The following is a 12,682-nucleotide window of genomic DNA, read 5'->3' as shown; positions in this document are numbered from 1 at the left end:
GAGCGAACCCACCTGACATGCCCCTCCTGCGAACAGCGGTGACACGAAAGGACATGGGAGGAGTGGTTTTGGCCGCAATGACATGCATAAGAAGCCCCACGGCGGCACAACATAATTAACTTCACCTTCTAAGCTTGAATTTGTACTCTTCTACAGGTGGCAAATAAAAAAATTCAGCAAAAGTATCGAAATAAAGACTACTAAACAGCAACATACATGTGAGATTTTACATCACCTAAAGTATCCCATGTACTTGCACGACTACCCCCATTCACCGAATTCCTAAACACAAAAGGAAGTCTGGATACATTGCTCCTACTGGCATTTAGGGGCTATTTTAACAAATAAATATTTAACGTGTAAGCTGCCACTGCGTTCAACTATTAATGCTAACTTCCTTGCAGGCATTAACACAAACAGTTACTGGGCATAAAAATCACTCTACCAAATACAGCTGAATCAATAACGCATTGGAAGCTAGAGAGGGGGGCACGAACTGGATTGTGCACAGCTGATGCCTGATGGCGTTGGTCGCAGCCTCACCGGTCTTTTGTGCTGCTCGTTGGTGCGCTGCCCCATGGGCCAGCAGTCGATGGCGCTGCTAGCCCTCGCCGACTGGGAATCCGTAAGGCAGAGTTCACATTGCTGAAGCCGGGTTCCTCAACGCGACAAACCTCGTGATGAACCTGCAGGTCACCCGACCATTGTCCGGATGAGCTCACCTGCACTGCTACACGCCCCTACCCCGCAGCGGACTGCCCTACTCCCCTGTGCGCCCCTTGCCCCCGAGGAGAACCGCTGCCCGAACTCGTCGCTGGCTGGATAATCGACACGCCCCATACGCTACAGGGGCCACCGCAACCGTGGGGTCCGTGCATCGCCGGATTCGCCCGAGGAGGAAGACGACAGGAGCGCGGTGGCGGCGACGTCATTTTTTTCTCTCTCGGTGCAGGAGTTCTTTTCGTAAGGACGATGGCTGAGTTCTAACCGAACCTTTTTGTTTTTTAACTTAAGCGGTGGCATTCTGTGTAATTACCATTGAAAAGTATGGGCAATTCTAAAACGGACGAAAAAATTGGGAAGAAACCTTACTTTCATTATTATTAGTAGGTAATAAAGATATTACAAACAAATATGTGCACAGTCAGCCGGAAAGACAAAAATACCCATAAGAAAATCTTGGTAAGCCCATTTACCGTGGCTGATTGCGAAACCCGATTACTAGGTTGTAACTAAATTAATTTTTGATGTAGGGTGAATTGTATCACGCGAATTATAGGTAAGGTTTTTGTACATAGGATCTCATCCTTACCCATATTATAGAGAACGTTCTTATATGAAAGCAAGTACATATGTATATGATGGTCACGGTCCATAGACTAATAATAAAAAAAAAGGGCCTTCCATTCGGAGTTATAGTCCCAGCCGTGTTTAGGGTTAGGACACTAACAGATTTTCAAACTGCCAAAGGAAATATGCAAACATTCAGATTTAGGTTTTGCAAAAAAAATGTTATTTATTTATTCAAGATTATTATTAATTCATTATTTTTGTTTATTCAAATAATTATTTGAAATTCAAATAATAAATAAGTGTGACATCGTGACCACGAGGTTAATAGGATTGATATATGATATTAATATCAATAAGGTGTGCGTACTTGAAAGCTTGTTCCGAAGGAACTCAAAAGTTAAGCGTGCTTATGTTGGAATAGTTTGAAGATAAGTGACCGATCAGGAAGTTTGACCATGAGTAAGTACTTTGAAGTGTAGTTAGAGTACACTAAACTAGTCAACTAACTCAAATACTAGAAATTCTAAAGGAAAAATGAAAAAAAAAATTGAATGGAAAACACAAAATAAAGTTCCTCCAGCCCAGCCCCAGGGCACTCGACATGTGGATCGAGAAATTTGACCATGAGTAAGTACTTTGAAATATAGTTAGAGATCACTAAACTAGTCAAATAACTCAAATACTAGAAATTTTGAAGAAAAAAAAAGAAAAGAAAAATGAATGGAAAACACAAAATACTGGTCCTCCAGCCCCAGCACACTCAACACGTGAAGGCCTTTAGTTCCGGTTGATCTTCAGTGCTCGGCCGCGGCCACGTGGTGGTCTTTAGTCCCGGTTTGTGAACAACCGGGGCTAAAGAAATGAAACATTAGTTTCGATTTCATAGTCCTGGTAGAATAACTGGGGCTAGAGCCCGTTCCCGCAGGGAATAACTCCCTTTATAGTGATAGCTAGTATCACAGATAACTTACGGGGAAATGCACTTCAGAAATGTAAACACAGTACCTATTATGATAGGGCCACCGGGCCAGGTTAGTTGCATGAAACAAGGGAGAATGGTCACATAGTTTTAAAGCAGCTCAATTACATAAAAATAATTCTCTGTGTGACATTTATGTTTCAGAGCGAAAACTACTCTCATGTTTGTAGCAATAAATTATTTAGCAAAATTCTTTCTCATATTTTAGATAGAAAAAATGTTTCTACTATCTAAAAATAAAAGAATGCACTCTTCTATCCAATCCAATTTGCATCAATAAAACAAATCCAAAATCCAACAATAGATGAATAATTGCGAATTTTCGCTTATACGAGATTAGAATAACTTCAAATAAATGGTTTTTTTTATTTTTCCTAGTCGTAAATATATATGAAAAGTAAGGAGGTTGATTTTTTTCTGGGATTTATGGTTAAATAAGAAAATAGGTCATGTTGGCCACATTTAAATGGTTTTAGGTCCCCTCAAAAAAAGTGATATGGCAAAAAGATACAAATTTTATATTATAAGCGAGCGTGAAAATTTAAGTCTCGTGGAGCAAAATCATTTTGGACCTTCGCATTTTACAGCATACGGTGGATGGCAACTTCAATTTTCTGGTGCCGGCAAGTTGCCACTGCCCACATCAAATTTTTTCCATAGTGAATTCTGTATCGGTCACGTGGTCGTCCCGTGAGCGATTACGGATAACAAGGAATCCCCTAAAAGACAAATTCCAGGATACTATCCTATACTATGTGATCGTAAGGATAGGATGAGCATCAAAAGCAAGTGAATTGAGGTGTTTAAGAACTAGGGACCCAGATGTACAAGTAAGTATTATTCCTATCAATTCAGAGAGAGAAATATGTAGAGCACTACTGATTTGTAGGACTAAGTATATGACTCCTGATATGGTCCATACCAATAACCGATACATCATGGGGAAATGTACTTCAGGAATGTACTCACAGTTCTATTAGGATAAGGAGTCATGGCCTGACAACAAGGGGGGAATGATCACACAGTTTCAGAGCAGGCCAGTTAGCTAGCTTGCTAACTAGGTAAACTATTGGGAATTGATGCAATGCAGTAACGAAAGATTAAATTAAAGAGAATAGATAGATAGATCTGAAGCATAGATAGACATGACAACACCATGTTCATGGTGGTAACTAACCCAGGTGAAAGTACAGCAGATTTACACTGTGAAAGTTGTTTCACACGCCTACATATGCATGCATCCATGCTAAACCCTGAAGAGAACCCCTCACAGCAAAGCTAGCCAAGGATAGTAGCCACCAAACAAGCATCGATCATCATCACCCACGCCATTCTTGTCTCTTTGTAAGCTGTAAATAACTCTTTGCCTAATCGATGTAACATGACACGTCTACAACAAGCTAGCGCATCATCGATCCTGCCACATTGCTTTCCGGGGTACTACCAAAGAAAATTTCAGTTTCCATTGCAATTGTTGCAACGTACTCTTTTCTCACATGGTTCGTACACTTACCCCCTGTGGCCGGCCGGCGCTGCCGGCCTCAAACGGTTTCGGTGGCCTCGTCTCCGCCGGCGGTGAGGCTCTTGAGCGCGTCGTCATTGTCCCCGGCGAGGGCGTCGTCGTCTTTGTCCTGATCATCATCGTCGGCGGCCTTCTTCTTGCTCTTGGTGTACTCGCCGTAGAGGTACGAGGAGAGGCCCCAGATGCAGAGCACGGTGGCGATGGCCTTCTCGGCGCCGAAGGGGTCGCCGAACACGACGACGCCGCCGATCACGTTGATCGTGAGCACCGCCGCCATGCAGACGCCGCTGTGGAGCGACGACGTGAGGTAGATCACGCCTGCGGTGCCCATGAAGCATGCCTGCCACGTCACCAGCAGCGTCGCCACCACGAGCCAGTACACGGCGTGGGACCCCTTCCAGCGCGCCACCTCGTCGCGCATGCCGCCCGAGGCCGCGAGCCCGACCGCCGCCACAACGGATGCCATGGCCTGCATCACCGCCTGCACCTCCACCGCCAGGATGAACCCACCGGAGACCGCCTCCCGGTACAGGAGCTCCATGACGGGCAGGTACGCGGAGAAGAGCCCCGCCGCGGAGAGCGTGACGACGAAGCCGAGGATGTACCCCTTCCTGTCCGGGCTCTCGCCGGTGTCGCCGGAGCGGAGCCCAAGGAGCACCGAGCAGAGCGTCATGAGCACGACGGCGTTGAGGTTGACGAAGGTGATCGGGTGGCGGACGATGGCGACGGCGAGGACGAGCGTGAAGGCGAGCTGCGTGGAGAGCAGCAGCGACGAGGTGGACACGGGGAGCAGCGAGGAGCTGTAGGAGAAGAGCAGGTTGTTGACGCCCATGAGCGCGCCGATGATGAGGCAGACGGACAGGAACCGTCGCGAGAACCACAGAAACGGGCGGGGCGCGGCGGCGGGGCGGCCGGCGAGGAAGACGGCGGCCACCAGCGTCGGGAACCCCGCCGACTGCACCAGCGTCACCACCCACTTGTTCTGCCCGCCGTGCTCGAAGTAGAACCGGGAGAGCAGGCTCGACGCCACCGAGCCTACCAGCAGGGCCGCGTAGTTCGCCATAAGGAGCACAGTCGACGTCGACCTGGTGCGCCGGCGCGGCGCCGCGGCCGCGCCGCCCACGGTGGTGGATGAGGAGATGGCCATTGCCCTGCGCGCCGTCGTCGTCGTCGAGGAGGGAGGTGATGGGTGGATTGCGATGGGCGTCGAGCGATCGTGGGTTTATATGCGGCCGGCGCAGGGGGGAATCCTCTGATTGGAAACAAAAATCAGGCTAATTGCGTGCAGTAAGGAGGAATTAGAGAAGGTTTTACACTGCTCGCCTCTTCCGTTTCTTTGCTTTTCCGGATGGCCGGATGTGAAAAAGCCTGGCGTCCGTTACTATACGTTACTAGTTCGAGTTTTGTACATATATATTCGTATAATTTTGATTACAGCAATACTGGCAAATTAATGATTGCCAGAAAAATACAAAATCTCTTCGCTAAGAGATAGGCTATGAATGCATGCGTAAGCAACAGCTTGAAAGCAATAACTAAAGATAAATATTTTTACATGTGTATTTGGATATGTACTGTATGTATGTACTCATGCAATGCATTCATTGCCCAAAGTAGGAAACAAAATTGACAATGAGCTGTAAATGTAGTATAGGATCTCCGAATTAATTTTGACGAATTGATTCCTTGATAATATATCGGCAGAAGATCCATGGATCGATTAGTTGTTTGCTGAACATCCGGCCGTGTGGTATAAGTACATTATTTGTGTATAGTGTAGCAACATTTTATACCGTGTTAACGCCACCGTGTTAATATATAACCTGTGGTTGGCTTCAGATTGCTATCGTTCAGATCGTGGGGCGGAAATGAACCGGATGCAATGCCACGGGATTATTGGAATCCGACTTTCTCGATTTGGTGCCTATATGCAGCGTTGTCTCGTATCCCGTTTTAGGAGAGGGATTGCGTATCAACACGAATTATTGACGGCTCGCCTAACGTCCACATGCTGTGTGTCGACCAGAGGCTATGTGTGGAATGCAAGCATGTGTTAATTTCCTCACACCCTAGATGAGAAAACTACACCGTCCTTTCTCTCAGAGAGGTGCTTACCTACATAAGGAAAACTGAAATCTTGGATCAATCATTTGAAAACTGGAATATTGGATCAATCATTTGCACCCTTATCCTTGCATAAAACGCACAGTAAAAGATGTGAGGGACTTGGTATTGACTTCACTATAATAGCTCCACGGCACGTCCTTACGTAAATATTTTCATTGTTTCTCTGTATATGATGTTGAAAGGAGCGACACCTCTTCATCATGAAGTATTTCTGAACTATGATGACCATGTCTAAGAGAACATGGAGCAGTCATTCAATACGGAGCTCCGTGAGAGAGGGGGGGGGGGATGCTCCCGACTAAAAAAAGATAATGGAAGAATTTAGACATATACTCCCTTCGATCCCTTTTAATTGACTAGGATTACAAGGGATCGAAGGAAGTATGTCCTTTGTGCACATGTAAGATTTCACAGAAAAAGACATTTTACTGGACAAGGGTAACAAAACAAATTTGGTGCTCCAAAATCGTTTTTTATGCTGCCATTTCTTGTTCGTCTAGAGAACCGTGCATGCCTTTTCTTCATGATATTTTGCAAACGTGTCAAAATGCCAACATGTACCATGTAAAAAAATCATATTTTTGGTTTTTGACATTGTTTTTCAAATTTAATATTCACAATTAGGGGCTACTACTAAATCAAGAGAGAGGCATTGTCCACATCACACATTAACCTTCAAAGGTTAATTTCCTCACACATAGCAATAAATTTATGGCAGTAAGAAATTCTTCTGTTTTTCTTCAATGAATCACGCACCATACATATATAAAAACATGACATTGTGAGCTCAGTCTATTCGGATGATACTCGGCCTTCTCCCACCAAGAGCATCTGCAGTTGTAACACTAGCATTACAATCCATCCTAATTTATATGGCTCACACGTTTATCAAGGTCCAAGCTCCGACCGACAAAATATGAATTATATGTCACCAAAGTTGTACAATTGAATTCAGTTCGTTTCAAATAAAATTTCACTTCCAACATTATAAGAAGATCGGTACCAAAGGAAGGGGACTACCTATTTGAGGAGACTATGGTTACTCTTAGCTTGACATGCATAGTTTAGGATGTGATCGACCGGTTGGGAGGAGGTTGGGAGGACAGTAATGAAAATGTAGAGAATTAGTTATATAATTCTTTATGACACATGACCCATGTATTATTGATTAAATTAGTGATGAAACTTTAATCATGAAAAAACAACGGTGCCATGTAAATAGAGATGACCTGATGAAATAACTGAGATGGACGGGACAACCATCACAAGTCATTGCTTGCAATATGGATGACCATATAATGACCTAATCGACTCCAAGATCCATTATCTTTCGCCCTGCGCACTGTGCAGGCACACAATTTACACATGGCCAGACACAGGCATCACAATTCACAAGTCATGGCGCAGAAAGAGGAAAAAGAAGCATACTGCATACGTTGAGACGAGTTATTAGCTAGCTATAAGGTAGGATAAGACGTGCATGACCGTGAGCCGTCCACCCGAAGCATATGGGAATACGCTAGAACCACGTGCACCGGCCACGACGCCGTACTGCTAAAACTGTAAGCGCGTGCTTGCAAAATGCAGCACGGGGAGAAAGAGGGCAAAATTTTACGGCCCTTTGGGAAATTTAAATCACATCTAACCTCTACTCAAAACTGCTCGTACTTCGAAATATGACCTTTCTTTTAGAGCATCAAATGGCCCCCATATATTTGTAGGAACTTAGACGTTGTGAGGCAGGAGGTTGGCAAAGAGAATATTGAAACTAAACTACACAAGTTCGGCTCCATTCTATTTGGCCCCTATATCCGGGGCAGATTTTGAGATAATTTGTAGGAAGAGGCGGATGTGATTAAAGTTTCTTAAACGGTTTTTCAAGAAATACCTAGGTCGAAGGGCGGGCCGGCTAGCGGCAGCAGCATGGGCACGCACACATGCGTGCCCACGAAGATTTGGTACTTCATGTATTGTTATTTGGACCAAGGGCTAGCTAGTTGTCCCACGGAGCACTGCGTCCGGAGATGGAGCATGGAGGGGCACCCCAAACCAGTGTTTATTTTTCTCGGCCAAAATTTCCGAAATCTCGTAGATAACCACTTTTCTCGGTATCTACCAGAAGAAAATACCGCCAGTATTTACCAAATATTGTGTGATCTACTCAAATTTGACGATTTTTGATAAATTATTGACAAATTTCGAATTTTTGTTTGAAAAATCTCAGCGATATTTGGCTCGGTATTTTCGGTAACTAGTAATACCGGTGCTCACCGGTATCTTTTACATAACGAGAAAAAAACTTACCCTGAATAGGAGGGTGTCGGGCTACACCTCCACATCGATCTCGCTGACTTCATTAGGTTTTTTTTTCTCGGCCAGTAACTAGAATCTCGACGAAAACTGGAATTCTTGTTCCCCTCCCAAAAATATCTCTACCATTAAAAAAAACAGAGATATTTGAAATTTAAACTTCAGACAAGGTCAAATTGCCTACGCATGGTATTGTAAGCAAATGCAATTGTTTGGTGTGGTCGTAAGGCGCTGGACTTGTGCTCGTAAGGCGCTGGACTTGTGCCTCAGGGCTCGCGGGTGGATACCTTCTCGTGACAAATATAATTTTTTTGCACAGTTTACTTTCAAGCGGTGCAAAGGATAGCAGTTTTATTGGTTAAGGCACAAGAAGAATTCAGAATTTGTTTGAATTAACTCTGACGGTAAAGAAGCGAGATTCAACAGTAACTGGTAATTCCAGTGCCCTCACGTAAAAAAAAAAAAACATCGCACAGTGCGTGTGCGCAACGAGCATACGCGAGCACGGACCATCCACAGCACGGAGTACATGACACTGACATGTTCGGTCGTCCTCGATTGTCCTGGCCGGACCAGCAGACCATATAGGGTTTCTTGATTTGGATCAAATGGATTTTCTAGAACTCGGATACGTTTTAATTTTCCTGCAGAAGACCTTTGGTTACGTTAAAGTCACATACTTCTTCCTCTGATGAATGTACTTACAACTTTTTATATTAAGTGGACGCAGATTTGGCGCACATGAGCAGACCCAGGCCCGCAGGAGTGCGGCCCGTGCGGCCGCACAGGGCCCCAAATTTTTGGGGGCCCATATTTTATGATTTTGCATTATATTGTCTGCTCTTCAATATGCATTCAGTAAAGTGATTCAGCTCAACTGGTAATAGCGGACAAGTACTTATACAAGTGTAGGTGGCAGGATTGACTCCTGTTGGCCACCTCTATTTCATTCCCCTCCAAGTTTCTTGCTGAGCGCGTCTGTTTTTTTTTTCCTCCGAATTTAGCTATTTTCGGCTGATGGCTAAGCTGCTGTGTATGTGCGTACCATGAAACAAATTTCTAGTTCCAAGTCAACGTGCTTGTCAAGAAAATTGCACTAAGGTATAATAATTTCCCATACTCAAATTAAATAACAATAGCACTGCGATTTTAATTTATATATAGATTGCTAGATAAGTTTGATATAGTGTTATTATATTTCTATCTTGGTTTAGTTATAATGTGCTTACCTATGCACATGTACGTATTAGGATAGCTTTGCATGCTAAGTCTTTGAGATTGTAAAAGTATTTTCCTAGTTTTAAAACCTAAATAGGAAACATTATATGTAGGTTTTTTCGTTGGACCACCGGTCTGATTGGTTTTTAAGCTATGAAATATGTTTCCCCTTGAAACAATTTTAAGCTGATTTTATCACAAGTTTAGAATCTAGTAGCTCTTAGTTTAAATGCCCACCTAAGACATATATATATATATCAATTATTCAATAGTCATTTTTTAATAATATAGGGCCCCATTTAAAATTTCGCACAGGGCCTCAAATTTCGCCGACCCGGCCCTGACATGAGCAAGAGTGCTTCCGGTTTTCTTAATATTTGAAAACTGTATTTTTATGCTTCAAAAAATCATAAAATTATTTCATGAATACATACATATGTCATAAATACTCGTGCGAAGTTTTGCTCATTATTTTGTATTTTTAGCTACAAAAAAAGAAATTTATGGCTGTGTATAGGAACATTTTTTATCAGAAATTTGTCTTTTTATATAGTTCAAAATACAACATATTTTATTTCGAAATTTCTACAGTACATTCAGAAATTTCTATGTATGTGCATATTTAAGCTCAGATTTTTTAGAGTCCCAGAAATATGTTTTTTAAAAACCAGGAGCACTTGTGTGCCAAAGTAACTTTACGGTTTTTCACTTCCTTTTTTTCCAAATTTATATAAAAATAACATCAACACATATAATATTAAATTGGTATATTATGTAACTACATTTCAGCACCAAACTGGTGATACTAATTTACTGCAATGAATGTTGCTACGATTTCCTGTAAATTTGAATAAAGTTTAACAACTTTAACTTATGACAAATGCTAGAAATACACTTATTCACAAAATGGTGGGAGTATGTTGTTTGATTTTTTTATTCACACTATTTTGATAGGATTCCTACCATGATGTTAAAAACCTGGGGGGGGGGGGAAATTATGTTCTCGAAAAATGTCTTGATTTTAGAGAAAGTTTATGTATTAACCACAACCAAAATCATCGCCATTGAACCCTATGATCGATCCGAATAGCAATTCACCAACACACGCATACAAAACGAGATCCATTGTTCCAAGTCTCCAAGGGAGGAGCGACTAGACAATTTCCTGCCCTACTCAACGTTCGTCGGCAAGATCATCCCAATGAGCTGGATGAGGAGACTGGGGTTTGCTGACTACTCCATCCATTCAAGATTTGTTTTTTTACCAAACATTAATCCATATATATAAGAAATAATTGATGAAGAATTGCCATCAGTAGAAAGTGTTTTTTCAACACCGATATATAACAATGTCAATTATGTACTATATAATCGAGATATTGTTTACCCAAATTTGGTCAAAATTTGCTTTGAAATGCAAGCTCGCCTTATTCATAAGAAAGTATATAGGTGCAGTGTAGTCAATTCATCATCACACTGTAATGGAGCAAATGAATTAGGTTGGCAAGTAAGGTGGATTGATGCTAACATCATGCGCATTTGTTTCACCACGTACGCCTGCATTTGTTGGGAAGGGGACAAGCATGAGGGAGACATGCCGAGGAGAAGCAGCAGGCCTTACGCGCGCGCGCACAGACACAGTCCAGTACGTCGTCACTTGGAGCTAGCATGCATCGATGCACTTGACTTTACGACTCCTACGGGAGTACGTACACTTGGCTGTGTTGACATCACCAGTTTTGTACGTCGACTGGTTCTGCGTGGAGAGCTGCATGCCTAGCGAGTGTGTGCCCCGCCGGCCGGCCGCTCGACACTTGTCCTGGCATGTCTATCTAGCTTGCATAGGAGGATGAAACGGCTCAGGGGAAAAGGTTCGGCCGACACTTGTCATGGCAACAACGGGATTAGATCCACATGGGTTCGACGATCGATGACTCCCCTCGTGGATGTCATGTGTATATCCATGTTGAGGATAGCACATATGTCTAGAACTTTTTGGTAGTTGTATCCTGGAATCCTAGCCACATGTATGTAGTTTTGAATTCTGGTTTGGGAAATATTTTTGACTCGAAATCATCGATATTTGGTGACTTCAGACCTTCAGTTTTCCTTTTTGGCCAAAGGGCCGAAATTCTCTCTTGAAATCAATCTGACATATCTTTAAAATGTTTTTTTTATATATTTAGATGTACAACTGATATGTCGGAGATGTTTAGAGGAGCAAAATTCACAAAACCACACCAACTGGAGCTAGGGTATCGTAAAATCACAATCAGAGGAAATTTACCACAATTGTGGGTAAGTTGTTCTATAGAACCCAAATATCATAATTTAGTGATTGAAACCTTTCCGATTACCCATGCCCGCAAGTGAGCTGACATATGGTAGAGGAGGCGGTTCTCTCCGGTCTTCTAGAGAACGAACATGAACTGGATTGTTACTTGAAACGAACCAACAGTGCATTTGATTTTTTGTAATTATCGACCAAAATTTGTTTAAAAATAAACTTGTGGGTCTAGATTGTAACTTACGTACTTCAAAAAAAAAAAGATTGTAACTTACGAGCCTGGTTGTCATAAACGGTAGAGTTATAAAAATCACAAGATTTGTGTAATCGGTAAAAGTATGAGGACTGGTGTAATGCAATGTATATTGTATTGACCCTATGGAGTGAGTTATATAGTAGTATAAGGCTTGGAGAACAAGAAGGCTCATAAGGAGAAGATGAAAACAATCCCAATCTACTCCCGTAATATCTCCAACTATCAAATATAATCTAACACTCCCCGAAGTCGTAGCGTGAGCATCGTGGACAGTTTCGCGTCGCGGATGCTTGGACTGAAGAGAAAGCCGAGAAGGTGGTCATGCAAGGCGATAGCCCCACGCGCTGATGTTGTGGTAGCTGAGAGCAGTGGTTGCTGCAACCTTTGTTGAGGTAGCCGCGCTAGGCAATACCGTGGTCGTGGTCAGAGTTGCCAGTCTCGGGGTAGCCGCACATGAAGCTGAGAGCGCAGGGAAGCCCCATGGGGTCGACGACGCAAGAGTGTGCCCGTGATGAAGACGGTGATGGGATTGAGGCAGTCGCTGGGGAGGGTGGCCATGCCAAAGATGATCTTGTCGAAGTCATTGTAGACGAGGCGTCACATGGGGTTTGCCAAGCCCGGGGACACGTCGGGGATGATAGCATGCGGCAGTGATGCCATCGCCGAGCATGCGTAGAACGGGATCAATAC

At 43.3% G+C, this 12,682-nt stretch overlaps 1 protein-coding gene across 1 annotated transcript; it reads right to left on the bottom strand.

The window, feature by feature from the left end:
- Window positions 1-3,813: 3,813 nt before the first annotated feature.
- Window positions 3,814-4,941, bottom strand: LOC124648321 (probable purine permease 4). The gene has a single exon (XM_047188107.1). The coding sequence runs from the start codon at window positions 4,939-4,941 to the stop codon at window positions 3,814-3,816; it is 1,128 nt and encodes a 375-aa protein (XP_047044063.1).
- Window positions 4,942-12,682: the final 7,741 nt, after the last annotated feature.

The sequence above is a fragment of the Lolium rigidum genome, chromosome 4 (genome assembly GCF_022539505.1).
Source record: "Lolium rigidum isolate FL_2022 chromosome 4, APGP_CSIRO_Lrig_0.1, whole genome shotgun sequence".
Lineage (NCBI taxonomy): Eukaryota > Viridiplantae > Streptophyta > Magnoliopsida > Poales > Poaceae > Lolium > Lolium rigidum.
This window is presented reverse-complemented; position numbering and strand designations above follow the sequence as displayed.